The sequence below is a fragment of the Mesocricetus auratus genome, unplaced genomic scaffold (genome assembly GCF_017639785.1).
Source record: "Mesocricetus auratus isolate SY011 unplaced genomic scaffold, BCM_Maur_2.0 Super-Scaffold_100008, whole genome shotgun sequence".
In the NCBI taxonomy this organism is placed as follows: Eukaryota; Metazoa; Chordata; class Mammalia; order Rodentia; family Cricetidae; genus Mesocricetus; species Mesocricetus auratus.
This window is the reverse complement of record NW_024429192.1, coordinates 136,036-152,722: the sequence shown is the minus strand read 5'-3', so window position 1 is coordinate 152,722 and position 16,687 is coordinate 136,036. Positions and strand designations below refer to the sequence as shown.

At 38.2% G+C, this 16,687-nt stretch overlaps 1 protein-coding gene across 3 annotated transcripts in view; it reads left to right on the top strand.

Moving 5' to 3' along the window:
* The first annotated feature begins 423 nt into the window (after positions 1-423).
* LOC101842794 (zinc finger protein 431-like) overlaps positions 424-16,687 on the top strand; it is a 43,387-nt gene continuing 27,123 nt past the window's right edge. Inside the window, exons 1-3 of one of the 3 annotated variants that reach the window (XM_040750376.1) lie at positions 432-565; positions 15,378-15,504; positions 15,705-15,765. In XM_040750376.1, coding sequence (XP_040606310.1) covers positions 563-565; positions 15,378-15,504; positions 15,705-15,765 — 191 coding nt within the window. In that variant the 5' untranslated portion in view covers positions 432-562. Of the gene's footprint in view, positions 566-15,377; positions 15,505-15,704; positions 15,766-16,687 lie in introns of all 3 variants that reach the window. The other 2 variants (XM_040750378.1, XM_021229400.2) reach the window with 2 other exon arrangements.

The window sequence follows — 16,687 nt, the reverse complement described above, 5'->3', positions numbered from 1 at the left end:
AAGAAAATTTCATCTGACCTCAGCATGAAACCACAGTCAAACATCTCCTTTTGTGTCCTTAAATCTCTCTTTAATTGTTATTATTCTGGGCTCCCTCCCACCTGTGGGACAGGGAGTAATCACTCCACCCTCAAAGTACAGTGGGCTGTGGAACTAGCTAGGTAGACACATTGTGTGGAGGAGGAAGAAGGGGAGGTGCCTGTGGAGTGCAGGAAGATAGCAGGGTCAGCTGTTGGATCCAGGGGTAAGTGCTATTGAAATGCTTATCACTGCGGATCTGGAAAAAGGTCTGCTTTTACCACTGAAGGGAGGACCAGGAACCACTGTGCTGTGTCTTTAAGCACACTGTAACCCAAAGGGAGGTGCTCTTGTCACTCAGGCCTTACTAGCCAATCAGGCTTTCCAGGTGACCTGCCAATCAGAATTGGTGCAGGGCTCTTCCGGCTGCCGGCTTAAGGACTGGCTTTGAAGAGGAGCTGGCACCCGTGGTTTTGCGTGCTGTGCTGTGATTGTTGCTGCAGGGAGCTGAGCAGAGAGCTTGGGCGAGCTGGGAAGGCAAGATATGGTAAGCTAGGGACTGCTGTCCCCAGATGGGGAGGAGCAGATGGCAAGGTGCGGGAGCCAGTGTGGTGGGTCCTCTTCGGATCTGGGTGGGAAACTGCAGCCAGATTCCCTGTTCTGTGAGATCCACTGCAGTCCTTGCAACTCCCAGGACCCAGGGGCAGGCCCCTGAATAACTTTTCTCTGTGGGCTGATTCTCAGAGCATTGGGAACAGGGAGCTTTGTTTAGAAACATCTTTCTAGTCAAGTTCAACATGCTTTTTGTACATCCATGGAAGCAGGTCGCCAAACTCGGGGAGGCCTAGTATCTTCAGTATCTTGGAGACGGTCAGCACTTTGCATTTTACCTTTATGTGTAAGATCTATTTATTGTTTATTTTGTTGAGGTTGTAAAAGGCATCTCGTGTGTGTGTGTGTGTGTGTGTGTGTGTGTGTGTGTGTGTGTGTGTTGTGTGTGTAGCACTTGACTACTATGCTGTGATGTAGAAAGTAGAATTGGTGACATAAAGGATTTACCAGTGCTTAGGAGATCGTACTTCTCACTAAGCAGAATTTAGCTGAGGGAGAATTGCCTCTAAAACACCCAAAAGATAAGTATATGCTAACCAGGCCTGTTAGAGATTATGAAACTAGAAAAGACTTTTGTACACCAGGATTGCCCAGACATTTGGCTCTAAACCATTACAAAGAAACCAGCCCTGTTTTACAACCAGCCTCCAGGCCCATCCCCATATCAAAGAGCAAGCCCCTAACAAGCTGCTCTAGGAGGCATGCATTACCTGGTCACAACCAACCTTTAGGCCTAGTGTGCCATAAATTTCCAATATGACACCAGGTGACAGCTGTTAGAAAAATAAAACACTGTTGTGTTAAGGACTTGCCTGATGAAGCAAGGCTTTCATTTAGGCCCTCAGGCAGGGAGGAGGAATATTCTTGGGAGAGCTAGTAACAGCCTGGGACCTAGGCCTTGGGAGCTTTTCCTAAGGGCCTGATGTATTGACAATAAAACAGAGAGCCTTTTCTAAAACCAGGAATTTGCTTGGGAGCTGGTAATGGTCTGGGGCCAGGGCATTAGTGGAGGGTTTGCTTCAGATCCTGAGAATCCATCTCTTTCTCCTTATGGAGCTATGGTTATCACCGTGGGCTTAGTCAGTAACATTTGAGTACCCTGTGTTCTCCTTGTGTAGTACTGTTTCATTACCCTTCTGAATTTGTCCCATTGTATCATAGTTTCTGTTGACTTCATAGAAGTCTCCCATTATTTTCTTCCATTCCTCCCACCCTGCCCCCCCCACCCCCGAACTTGTATACAAGGTGCTATTTTTCTCAAGAAGCTTACTTGTCATGGGACATAACATGTGCAAGACCCCAGCTTTATCTTTTCTACCTTCTATTTGTCCTATCTTTCTTGCCCCTTGCCACCTTCACCTCAGCACCCTGTCACTGAAGACTTGCTGCTTCAGGTCACTGGTGTACTTAGGAAATTATTCTGGGAATATCTTTGCTGTGTAACTCTCCCATCTGCCTAGGTATTTTGACTTGCAAGTTGTCTGTCTCTAAGTTGTTCAAAGTGTAACCTGGAGCATGAACCTAAAAGCTACTTAAGAAGGACTATACACATAGAATGCAAATATGTGTAGGCTGTCTCCTCTGAGCATTTGCCACAGATGTGAATGCATACTATCATTAAAGGAATTTTTCTTTATTAATCCCCTAAGTGTGTGGAGTGATTTCTCCCAAGGAAGGCATATTAATTCTAAAACAACTGTATTACCAGCTTTTTCGAAAAATGTTTCTGATACAAACTCTTATGGTAACTCGGGTGATCTTGATTCCAGTCACTTGCTCTACAGGGCAATGTCCTTGTTGTCCCCTATTTTAGACCTTTAAAATTCTTAAATTAAATGACTGTACCACACCAGAGTTTTAAAATGGTCCATTTGAGTCATACTATCACAGGAAAAGAATTCACATGTGGAGCATTGCTTCTGTCCTCAGACCAAAATAGTTTATTGTGGACACTTTAGGGGAAACAGGGCAGGTAATCAGCTGCTGGAGTCACCATTATGAAAAGGGACCTGATTGTGGTAGTGGAGAGTGATTTTGTAATTTTCCGGCATTTTAAAATTCATGTCATATGAATGATAACAGACTAGATTGTGTGGGTGTATAGTATGGAAGGTTATCTTGAGCCAGTGAATATTGAATTTGTAATCAGGTAACTCACCTATGCAGATATGTTCAATCCTTCTTAACACAGTTATGTCAGCTCAAAGAAACAGGCCATTGATTGTACCTCTCTGTGTCAGGTTACAGATCTCAGCAGCCAACATATGCACATGGTCAAGGTCAATCTATCTCTTATTAATGACAATTCCTCTCTTAGGGAAGGACCTACTCTGTTTCAAAGTCAGCATAGCTAGGTTTGTTTTTTTAATCTTAAAAGTACATTATTTTATCTTTTTAAAATTCACTTATTGGTATTACTTTAAAATATTTTAAGTGGATTGTTGCTCTTATCTCTATTTGTTTCTGTTCTCCAATGTTTCTAGGTCATTAATAGTTTCATTCATTTTCTCTCAGATGAGGCTGATTATTTATTTCTGTGTAGAGCAATGTCTCCTATAGTTTAGGCTTCTCTTGTGCTATGTAATTAAGAATTGCTTTGAAAACTTAATCCTGCCTCTTCTGCTTAGTGCTGGAAAGACAGTCCTGCAGGTCCTTCTAGGCTGGGCTTTCACTAGTGGAGAAGGACAATAGACCAGTTAATGAGTGACCTCCAATCACTTTGACTTTTAGTGGAGACTTAAAAATGAAGAGGGACCTATTCAAGAATTGAGTTCATTGACCAACTTTGAATCTGAGAGAGTCATAGTGCAAAAAGGGAGAGGCAGGCAGAGGGTAAGAGCTTTCTACTTCAACAGTAGTTGAGATTAGAAATGTGGAATTAGTCTATTTTAGATGCTCCATAAGCTGTAATAGTACTAAACTAAAATAGAAGATCTGGGTAAATGGTGTGACCATGGCTAACAGGACTGTTATTTTTCTGGTTTAAGATGTTCATCTTTAGAGAAAAGGTATGAGAAATCTTTGATGTGCTATATTACAAATCCCTAGTCTCTGGAGCACATGGCCATAAAGCCTGTTTCAACTTTTCAAAATAATTTTTGAGGCTATAAGAGAATGAGATCCTTTTAGTAGTCAAAACTATTTTCTACAAAGTTGAAACATCAGTAGAATTCAAGTGAATCTCTCCAATGTATCTGGAACAGCCCTCCTCATCCAACCCATGTTCTGTTACTGGTAAAGAAGAGAACCAGAGTGTATACAGGATGAGTACTGGTCAATGAATTCTTGGAGTTTGAGTTTGATTAGAATCTTGATGTTCTCATGTTAACAAATCATGGTATGTATTTCTAGCTCTGTCTTTGTGTCTTCTTTTGTCAGTGGTGCCATTTATGCTGTTGATTTTATTAATTGTAATCTAATTATATTGTTCATTTTCTGAAAATGATAGACTGTCACCAATTTTATATTCAGAAAATGTATGAGTTCCTTAAGTTTTTGTTGGTTTGGGAAGTTTTTGTGGAGAGACAGTTTTAGTTTTCTCTTGATCTGAGATGCTTGCCTCTTCCTGTTTTCTGGTATATCTGTGTTTTCCAGTTGCTATCTTCATGTTTGTGTTTTTGCTGCTTAAGTGATTGTTATGATTAATACATTGGCTTTGGATCTTAAAACCTTCTCATGTATTATTGCCTCTTTTTCCTAATTAGCCCCAGATGGCAACATAACATAGCCTAGAGTCATCTGAAGGAACACGATTTGAGGGTGTGCCTAGATCAGAATATCTGTTTACTGAGTCTGAGAGAGATTGTATTGATTTTGGTTGTTGTGGGAAGTCTTCCACTGAGTTGGCAATATCTCTGAGCAAATGGGCCTGGGCTGGATAAGAGAGCTAGGTGAGCACGAGACAGTGGCAAAGCAAGAGAAAAAGCCAGGAAACAGTGGTTCCACATGTTTTGCCTTCAGTTAGTAAGTTGAGTTTCTATCCAAAGCTTCCACAAGTAGGGACAGTGATGTAGGGGTATCAACCAAATAAACCTGTTTATTATCTGAGTTGCCTTTGGTTAGAAAAGTTAATCACAGGGACAGATAAGACAGTTGGAACAAAAAATGGTACCTCAAAAGAAAAAAGTGATTTTTTTTTCTGCTAAAGACCTGGGAATGTTGACCTTTGGAACAATGTTGAAGATATGAAGATATCAGGACTTAAGATAAAAAAAAAAAGCCATAGAAAGCTAGACCAGATCTTAATTAGCTGTTATTGTAAGACCTGGGAGATGGGACTGTTGAGAGTAATGGCAGGCAGTAGAGGTTAAGATCATAGGATTTTAATGGGTTATAGGCTCTACAGGGAACCATGGAGTTGTCCTGGCCTACCTACCTTGAGAGACATGTGTCATAGGTTTTTCAGATTAAGCCCATGGTTCCTGGGGTACAATGTGCCTTCCAGTTCCTGACAGACTGATGCACTCCCTCAGGCAGTGAAGCATTCAGGCTACTTGTTTCTCTGTGTGATCTCTTAGTAGTCAAGGAGGCATGGAACTTAACAGGACAATTGGTCTTACATCTATGTTTGGTAGTCAGAGACCCAGTGAAGAGATTGTGAGTGTTCATTGCATGAAGCATTAAAGATAAGTTGGGTTGCGTTTGAAAACACAGGATGTTGAGACATCCAAGCTATGAGATGTCTGCCATGCAGAGCCACATATGGGAAATGGAAGTAGTAAAAAAAATAAGAAATATGAGAAGTTGCAGGGTGTTATGGAACATTTTGATCATACTTTGATAATAAAGCTTGCTTGGAGTCAGTGGAGAGCTAGCCAGTAGCTAGCCCAAAATTACCATAGAGGTTGGGAGGACTGTGGACAGATAGGAGACAGGGAGTAGTCAGGTAGGGCTGAGAGGATCTTGGCCTTTTTTGGATGGAAGAACTGAAAAGATAGGAGTCACTGGTAGCTGTTGCACTGCTTCTCTGATCTTTTAGGTTCTTATCCTGAAATCTGACTCTTGGTTTTTTTGTTGATAAAGATTAATTAGATTGATGCTTCATCTGGTACCTTAAAAGAATACTTAATAAACAGATATGGGTAATTAAGACCCCCAGAGATATATTACATAATAGTTTATTAACTTTATATTTTTAAATGCTAATGAAAAGGAAATGACAGCTGCAGAGAGACATTAGAAAATAAAATATGCCTGCTAAATTAAATCAACCTGTATACTTTAAAGATATTTTGACCTCAGAATAAAAAGCAGGATATGTGTTATACCGGGGAAGAGGTTGTGCTTTTGCTTTCACAGGTGTGAGTTGTGGGGGTGGATGGACTATAGATACCATCAAAATTGATAAAGATTAGATTCAAATAAAAAAAGATCTTCATTAAAAGAGACAATAGTTCATCAAACAATATGACTATTAAATCTAAACTAACTTATAAGACTAGCAACTGCTTTTCATTTGATTAAATATAACTTGCCAAAAATAAAACTCCCCAAAGTTAGGGTTAGGGCAGGATTTTGTTTTGTCTTTACAAAAATAAAGACATCCAATTAAGGAGTCTAAAGACCACTGGACTAGTGAGGCATCTAAATAGAATAACAAATCATCCAAAAGAAGTCCCTCCCCCACCAACAACAAAAAGAGTAAATTGGCCTATTGACATATCATATTCCCAACAGGATAAAATTTCAGAAATATTTCTAAGTGTTTGTTTCTGCTGTTTTCTACAGAAATGTAAGACAGATGGTCTTTTTTACAGGTCTAGTTCAGTTAAAAAATTAAAGCTGTATTCAAAGTTGGAGCATGTCTCTCTCTTCTGAATCCAAACATGCTTGTCAAAAGAAAATCCAAAATCTCTCTCATGTCAAAAAAGCCACCTGACATGGTCAAGAAAAAAAACCAAAATTAAGAGACTATTCTAGTGACACTCATCTCGTAATTATTTAGTTTTATTTTAACTCTTTAAGACTTTTCTTAAGGTATAAAGATTGTCTCAAAAGTGAGAGAGAGAGAGAGAGAGAGAGAGAGAGAGAGAGAGAGAGAGAATACTAACTAATTCTTAAAAAAAAGGTTTTGTCTAACTTCCTGTCCATGTTTTCGGGTTAAATCTCTATCAGGTGACTAAAAATTAAGTTTGTACTATGGATGTACATATCAAAGTATGGCCCTTTAACCTCTTCATATAACATTTAAAATCTTTAAGTTTTCTACAGAAATTCATGATCATCTTAACAGCGACATTTAAGGATGGGGTTCCCCAACAATGATTATACCTGGATTGTGGTAATGCCACTAAACGGAAAAACACCATTTGGTCTAAAACTACTCAGGACAATTTCAAGGTGACTAGCTAAGATGGTCCAGCCTCACAGACTCCTCCAGCCAGGACTTGACATAAGCCCTAAACTTTCCCATTACAGAAAGACTGGACAACAAATAATATGGCTAACTTTTTCATAATTTGAAAATTATCCTATTTTTTAAGGGTCCTTTAAAGATGCTTTTATTCACAGCCAATGAAAAATAATTTTAAAAATACAATGCCCACATTCCCAAGAGGTGGGGTGGGCAGTTATTGATCATTCAGTAGGTTATGAGACTTGTCATTGTTTTTGGGGGTTGGCTACAAGATGTTATTGGTAATGATCAAAAAACAAAACAAAACCAAACAACGAGATTGTTCTGAAAAGAAAAGGGGGAGATATAGGATCAAAGGGTAGATCATTAAATCTATTTTTAAACAAAAACCAAAACAACAACAACAAAACCCAATAAACGAAAAACCTACTACTAGTCTTACACATTTTACATTGGTATGGCTTTTTGTATATTGATACAAATTTGAGGTTATTTTTGTTATATTGTATTTAGTTTTCTTTTTTATATATAGTTTTCTACTCTTGTTCAACATATTTTTGTGTATTGATGTAAATTTAAGGTTATTTTTGTTCAAACATATTGTATTGTTTAAGGTATTATAACTATACAACTCATAATGTAAATTTCTAGTGCTTAAAAGTTATTATTACAAGCTATTTAAAATGATAAAATTATACAGGTTAGTAGTAGTCACTTATTACAATTAAACTCACAGTATGTTAGATATGTTTTCAACGTTAAAGACAAGTAAATTGAAAATAGACATTCATCAAACACTTCAGAGATTTACAAAATATGACATTAAGATGTTTTCTGATAATGAGACATGTTTGCTCCTGAAAACACCAATGTACTTCAGAAAAGATGATGGACATCAAAGAAACTACATATGGAGTTTACTTTCTTGGTGGCAAAAGTTATCCATTGGGCAAGAAACTGCCTTTGCCTTAATACTGACAGTATGTTGTCTAAATTAGACAAACAGGATCCAAAGAAAGTGACTGCTGAATTTAGCTAAGACAAGGTAGGAGAGTCCTTTAAAATTTCTGCTTCACAGAAAAGTCTGTCAGGTATTCTAGGCCAATAGGCCAAAGATGGATACTCCAATATTGCAGAGGAAACTTGGGTGACTGTTCAGGCAACCAGCTGTTTCTTTAATTTTTTTCTTAGTTTTAAAAGTTGTTTGCTTTACACTTCCTATTTACTTGGGTAATATTATATCTTCAGGTCTCTGATGGACTTGATAGTTACAGGTTTCCTTGTTACCAAATTAAAAAAAAAATACTCATGAAAAGGTCTAAAGTATTTAAGGTTAAGTACCAGAAAAAGAAATTTTGGGTTGGTGATACAAGTTAGGCTAAAAAATATTTTAGGCACAATACCTTGGACTCACCAAGATAGGATAGATATAAAATATTTTCTCAAAGTTTAACAAATACAAATGACCTGAATATTGTTAATATAACTTTTACCAGTATATATTTATATAATGTTATTATACTTGTATATAGTTCAATTGTGTTAGTTAAAATATTCTCTTTTTATTTAGACAAAAATGGAGAATACTATCATATTCTGATAGTAAAGTTTGCTTGGGGTCAGAGAGCTGACCAAAAAAATGCCATAGAGTTTTGGAGGCCTATGGATAGATAGGAGACTGGATTAGTAAGGCTAGGCTGAGAGAGAATGTTGGCATTTTTTTGGTTTGGAGGAACTGAAGAGGTGGGAGTCACTGCTCTGCTTCTCTGATCTTTCAGGTCCTTACCTGATATCTGACTCTCAATTTTTTATTGATAAAGGTTATTTAGATTAATGCTTCAACAAGTATAGAGCTGTCTAAACTATTTGAATATGAAGCCCCATGTGTCTGAGACAGAATCACAGGAAGTTTGACATTTGCTTTGCTGAGTTTTCACCTTGTCTTGATCCAGTTTTCTCTCATTTGTCTACATTCCTCTCTTTCATTTATGTTTTTATTCTTCTCTCATCTTGACTGCAGTGTCTCCGCCCTTAATTTCTCCTCCCCCACTTCTTCCCCAAATTCCCTCTTCCTGTTACCTTTGGAAAAGAGCAGGTCTTTCATAGATATCAACCAAAAATGGTGTCTTAAGTCAGGCCTCCATTGTTGTGATGAAACACCATGACCAAGAAACAAGATGGGGAGAAAAGGGTTTGTTTGGCTTACACTTCCTTATTGCTGATCACTCTTAAAGCATGTCAGGACAGGAACTCAAATAGAGCAGTATTCTGGAGGCAGGAATTGATGTAAATGCCATGGAGGAATGCAGCTTACTGACTTACTTCACATTGCTTGCTCAGCCTGCCTTTTTATAGAACTCAGGAGGACCATCAGCCAAGGGATGGCATCACTCTCAATAGGCTGTCTCCCCCCACCAAATCCATCCCCAGTAATCAATAATTGAGAGAATGCCTCACTGCTGGATCTCATGGAGGCATTTCCTCTCCTGAGGCTCCCTGCTCTCTGATGTCTCTAGCTTGGTGTCAAGCATACACACAAAACATCCATATAATTGTGCAAGTTACAATAAGTCTAGGCAGAAACCATCATATCAAGGCTCATAAGGCAACCCAGTATGAGTCCCAATAGTTGTCAATTGAGTCACCCTCGAACATACACTTCCACTCTTAGAAGTCCCACAAAACACCAAAGTACCAAATCATAACATATATGCAAGGGACTTAGCACCAACCCCTACAGGATCCATGATTGTTGCTTTAGTCTCTGTGAGCACCTGTGACCTCGGCTTAGTTGATTCTGTGGGCTGTGTTATCCTAGTGTCCTCAAACCCTTTTCCTGCTACAGTTCTTCCCCTTCCTCCCCAGCATTGACTCCTGAGTTCCTCCTAATGTTTGGTTGTGGGTCTCTGCATCTGCTCCCGTCAGTTGCTGGATTAAGCCTGTCTGATGACAATTGGACTAGGTACCATTCTATGAGTATAGTTCAGTATAGTCAGGTGTCATTTCAGTGGCTTTTTTTTTTCTTCTTTGGTTCTGTCCTAGACCTCTGGGCTATGAAGCTTCAGGTTCTTGGATAGCCAAGCAGGATGAGCATGGGCTCCCTCTCATGGAATGGGCCTAAAGTTAGAACAGTTATTGGTTGTCTGCTCCCTCAAGTTCTGAGGTACAAATAACCCAGCACATCTTGCAAGCAGGACTAATTGTAGGTTGAAGTTTTTTGTGGATTGGTTGGTGTCCCAGTCAATACTGAATGTGTTGCCTGGTTAGAGAAGGCTGTACAGGTTCCTTATCCCCCATTCCTAAAATTCCTCACTAGGGTCATTTTCACAGAATCTAAGGAATATCCACTGTACGAGGTTTCCATACCAGTTCCCAAATGTCTCCTAGTTTCACTAGTCTCTCTCCATATTCCCTCCTTCCTTCTAGCCTGATCTCTCCTGTTCCCATCCCCATCTATGCCCATTCCTTCCAGAAAATCTATTCTATTTCACCTTCCCAGGGAGATTCTTATATTCTCCCCTTGAGCCCTCAATGTTAAGTAGCTTCTCTGGGTCTGTGGATTGTAGCATGATTATCCTTTACTTTACAACTAATATCCATGAATAAGTGAGTTCATACCATGTTTGTCATCTGGATCTTAATTACCTCACTCAGGTAATTGTATTTCCTTCCATTTGTATGCAAGTTTAATTACCTCACTCAGGTAATTGTATTTCCTTCCATTTGTATGCAAGTTTTATGATGTCCTTGTTTTGATAACTGAGTAATGTCCCATTGTGTAAATGTACCACATATTTTTTTTATCCAATCTTTGGTGGAGGGACATGTAGTTTGTTTCTGGTTATTAGGAATAAAGCTGCTATGAACATAGTTGAGCAGGTGTTCTTGTTGTAGGATGGAACCAACATAAATACTTTAGTGCTATCTTAACTTTAAAATAGATGTAAAAAATGTATTTGTCAAGTGGAAATCAAAAGTGCTTTGGAGAAGAAGTTTTGCTTTTGTTTCTTTGGGAAATGAGAGGCTGTGGATTCGTTCCATGTTCCTAGGGTTAGGATTAGGTTAGGATAATCTGCCTGTTGTTGAGCAGGTGGTTACGGCAGATTCCACATCATGCACCATAACCCACATGGCAGGAAACAGACATTAAATTATTCTCCTATGCTGTTTTGTGATTGGTTATCAGTTGGGTTGGGTTTGCCTGAAACCATAAGGGGACATGAGTGCTTTCAGAGCTGTAGTATGAGATTACCTCCGTTTTCCAAGAGAGCTCTAGAGCTTGTGGTTTCTCTGGAAGAAATATCAGTAGTTGGAGGGCCAGAAACATAACAGTTTAAAGGTCAATTTGAGTTAATTTTGTGAAAGTAGTGAAGTCTTTGTTAATTTCTGTACTCATAGAATTATGTATATTTGGTAATTGAGTAACATTGGTCAAAATCACACTTTTCCTGTATGAGTTTCTTTTGGTCTTTTGATTAAAAGTTGACTAGATTTGTCAACTTTTGTTCTTGGCTCTTTCCATCTCATTTATTCTTTCACAAATTGTGCATATTTTGATTGTTGTAGCTTTGTGGTAAATATAGAAGTCATATGGTAACGATGAGAGTCAATGCTACAGGGAATACAATATATTTATTTACCAGGGAGAGAGAGTCACACAAGCTAGGAGTTAGAAGCCTAGCCGGCTTCCAAAAGAGGAAGTCCTTTTTCCTTTTGCTTCCTTTCTCTACCTGTGCTAATTTACTTGTACCCGCCCTCATGGGCGGATAGCTTTGTGGGGTTCACTCCTACAATTCCCCTTTTAGTCTAAATAGAAGATTTAAATTTGATACAAACTCAAACATATACAACATATATACATAGAGGGTGATAATTAAGTTATAATCTACTTATATCCTAAGCTAAACATGCTTTATTGACATATACACAGGACTTCCACATCAATATGGTATCAATATTTTTTCATAATCCTATTAAGCATTCTGAGTTTCCACATTGCATGTAGCATTGTAATCAATAATCCTGTTAAAAGTTTTTTGAGAATTTTCTTTGGATTGTATCAAATTCATGCTGCCAATTTACCATACACAACATCTTATTATTGATTCATTATGTTCCCATGGATCATTTATTTACCTCTTTGTTTATTTATGTTTTGTTATTATTGTTAATTCATGAAAGATTTTATCAATTATCATCTACATTTTTCATTGTTTCTCTGATGAGGGATGTTCATCAATATTTTTTCATAAATTTTACTATAAGTTCCTTAAGATTTTGTTGGTTTGGGAAGGTTCTGTGGAGAAGCAATATTAGTTTTCTCTTTTTGATCTTAGAGGCTGACTTCTCATTTCTTGACATATCTGTATTTTTCAGTTGTTGCAATGTTCACATTTGGATTTTTGCTGCTTAAGTGGTTGATATGGTTAATATATTGGTTATATGTTTTATTAATCTTCTCATATATTATTATAGTCTGTGTCTTAATTAGCTTAAGCTGTCAACATGAACCTAGAGTCATCCAAGATATCATAAATTGAGGCTTTGCCTACATCAGAGGTGTAGTTACTATTTTTTGTGAGACATTGTGTTGATTTTTGATTCTAGAAATCTCTTCCACTGGGGTTTCATACCATGTATATCTTACTTTCCCTCTTACTCCCTAGCTGGCAGGGTGGCTGGGTGACTGACCCCTGACATCCTCTTGTTTTTGTTCTCTTGCTGCTCCTGCTCTTCCTCATTTGTCCTTCTCTTTGTACTCTGTGCCTGCAGCCCTGCCTATCCCTGTTCCTGCCTTGCTGTTGACCATCAGCTCTTTATTAGACCATCTAGTGTTTTAGGCAGGAAAAGAATCACAGCTTTGCAGAATTAACCAAATTCAGCATAAGCAAAAGTCACAGATCTTAAAATAATATTCTACCACAGTGGAGACAGTGCCTGAACTGGCCTTCCCCTGTAATCTGATTGAGGACTCCCATAACTGTCATCATAGAATCTTTATCCATTAACTGGTGGAAGCAGATGCAGAGATCCACAACTAACCACCAGTTGAAGAGGGATGAGAGATAATATAAGCAAAGGGGTTAAGACCAGGATGGGGAATTCCATAGAAACAGCTGACCTGAGCTAGTAGAAGGTCACTGGTGCTGGACTGACAGCTGGGGAACCTGCATAAAACTGAATTAGACCCCCTGAATGCAGGTGACAGTGGGTGGCTTGGGCAGTTTGTGGTACCACTGTCAGGGGGACCAAGATCTATCCCTAATGCATGAACTGGCTTTTAGGAGTCCATTTCCTATGGAAAGTTATCTTGCTCTGTCTAGACACAGCGGGGAGGGCCTTGGTCCTGTCTCAGTGTGGTGATGGGACAGACTTCATTGACTCCTCATTTGGGGACCTTATCCTTTCTGAGAAGCAAAAGAGGGGTAGGGTGAAGGGAAAGTTGGGGGAATGTGAGGAAGGGAGAGAGGGGGAACCTGGGATTGACATGTAATAATTAATTTAAAAAGAATTTCTGCAAGAAGAATAAAAAACCTGCACTGGAAAAAAAAAAGCTAGAGGTCATTTGTGTAATATTTTGGCATCAACATCTTTCTTATTCTGCCTATGTCCTGGAAATTTAGCAGGCAAAATTAAAAAACAATGGGCAAATTTATTAAATCAAATATTAAATGTTAGGTGGTTATTACTGATGACTCATTCAGGTTTATAGTAAAAAGAAAGTGGGCAGAAATAAATGAAAATGAAAAGGTAACTGGCAGAAATTTCCTGGGAGTTTATTGTCATTATAAAGAAGGCCTTCCACCCAGCTCTCAAATAAAACACACACACACACACACACACACACACACACACACACACACACACACACACAGGCTTATGGCTTGTTTATAGCCTGCTTTTCATAACAAGTTATCCCATCTCCTTTTTCCTCTGGACTTTTATCTTTCTCTATTCTGTATACATTTCTTTACTTATTACTCTATGACTTGCTGTGTAGATGGGTGGCTGGCTCCTGGTGTCCTATTTTTCCCTTTTTTCCTTAGATATCTCCTACTATTTATTCTCTCTGCCTGCCAGCCCTGCCTATGCTTTGGTCACTCAGCTCTTTATTAAATCAGTCAGGTATTTTAGACAGAGTATCACAACTTCACAGAGTTAAACAGATGCAACATAAAAGAATGCAACACATCTTTGCATCATTCAAACAGATTTTCCACAGCATAAACAAATATAACACATCTTAAAATAATAGCCACAATAGCCTGGTTGCAAATTGAGACCACAAGATATTGAGATACCTAAGCTATGAGACATCTTCCATGGAGACTTTGCTGCCTGTAGGGAGTAGAAGTAACCAAAGAGACAGATGTAGAGGGTATCATTGTATTTCCCAGTATGACAAGCATTCATGACATTGATACTTCCTGAGCCTTCTGAGTCATTAGATTACAAGTGCATGACTTTCTCCTGGCCTGTTGTTTGAATTTTTTAATGAATATGAATACTTTACTTGTATGCATGTATATGCACCGTGTGGGTACCTGGTTTTCATAGTGGTCAAAAGATTGTCTCAGAAAAGCTGAACTTGGAATGGTTGATAGTTGTGATGCCCTGTGTAAGTACTGGTAGTTGAGCCCACCTGTATGTAAGATGTGCAAGAGCTCTTTTACTACTGAGCCATCTCTCCTGCCCTGTGTTCATTAGTTATAGTGAACGTTTATATTGCTAATGTTTTCATCTGTACATTTGTAACTGATTAAAGATGCAGTGGCTTTTAGTAAAATCTTGATGTTACAGTATAAATTTGGGCATTTCAGGTTTCTAGAAGATGAATAGAGAACTGGAGTGAATGCATAACCCAATGTAGGAACTTCAGTAAAAATCTCTGAGTTCATTTTATGTTTTGTTTTGTTTTGTTTGGGAGGCAGGGTATTAATGTGTACTTCTGACTGTCCCGGACATCAAAGGATAGACTAGCATTCAACTCTGAGGTAGATATAGCTGCCTCTGCCTTTTGAGTGCCAAGGTTAAAGTCATGAGCCAATACACCCAGTTGTCCATCTTTGTTTTCCTTTTTGTAGTTAGTAGTTTTTCCTATAATTTCTTTTATGTGTATTGTGTACTGTTGACCTGTTTACTTCTCTCTCTATGTTTGTTAATATGCATTTCTTGCAAGGTGATATCCCATTTAATGGGTACAGTCATGACAAGATGACCCTCTCATTCAGTTTCTTTCTAAATAAAGTGATGTGGTGATTACATTATAATGTCTATGTTGTGGAATAAGTGGGCAGCACCAGAATTATATGGCTATACTGTCAAAGAAGTATACATTTACAATGTTGTCAGTATCATACTCTCTGTTGTACACATGTATGGGATATTTTAGAACGCTGTGACCTATGATGATGTGCATGTCAACTTCACTTGGGAAGAGTGGACTTTGCTGGATCCTTCCCAGAAGAATCTCTACAAAGATGTGATGCTGGAGACCTACAGGAACCTCACTGCTGTAGGTAAGACTAAGTATTCCTTCATGTTTTAAAATAAGGGAACAACTATTCCTTGGTTGTTGATGATATTTTGTAATGTGATTGAGAAAGAAGAAGAATGAGGTGAATAAATCAGGCTTTTAAGTTTCACTGAAGTTATTAGTAACTTAAAATTTGCACAATTTTCAATAATGTAACATGCATTGTCTGGTACCATATTTTAGGATACAGCTGGGAAGACCATAATGTTAAAGAACATTGTCAAAGTTACAGAAGACATTCAAGGTAATTTTCATGTCAAGCTGATACAAATATGCCTCTGAAGAAATTGTAATGTGTCCTGTAAGTTTTAAACAAAAGCAGCAGTATAAATAAGCACGCTTAAAGTACATTGATGATTAGTAAATTCTCACACAATCATATACCTTAATTCCAGATATGAGAATTGCATTTGCAAGGCATTCTTTTAAGAAAGAAGACAAGTAAATGATGCCTCTACAGATATCTCATTTATGCTATAGAACTGCCAACCCATTTAATTCACACTACGTGTTTCACATTACTAAAGGTATACACATTGAAGAGGTGATAAGTGTATGTCCAATCTTCTAATGAGCAAATAATCCATAGTAAAGGTAGTGTTACTTATATAGTTGTTGTGACTGTTGTAAGTTTAGTGGGGGGGGTAGTTAGAGCCTAGAGCCAAGGGGCAGTGTTTGTGGAGAAACCCTCCTAATCCCTATACCACAAATCTGTGAGACCAGAAAATTAAAACTGTGTGAATTGAATGTGGAAACCTCTTATTTGTTATTCTTCCTTTACTAAGTATATCATATCTCACTCTGGATAGAAGCCATATGAGCAGAGGAATATGGGACGATGTAACATAGCTCTCTATCTGAATAATTAGAAGATATACAGCAGTCCTCACATTGAGTATACTTGTTGAATTTGATTCAAGAATACAAGTAATTAGTTGTCCAGTTTTATTGTTAATACATCAAGAACCTCATACTACATAAATTTCCAATGAGTATTAGGACTGTGGAAATACTGTTTGTCCTACTTCATCTAGTAATCATAGTATGACTCACAATGTAGGAAAACTTATGAATGCAATAAGGGTGATAAATTTCTGAGTTTTTCCAGTTCTCTTCAAAGATGCAAAACTGCCCATAATGAAGGGGAACATGAGTGTAAATGCAAT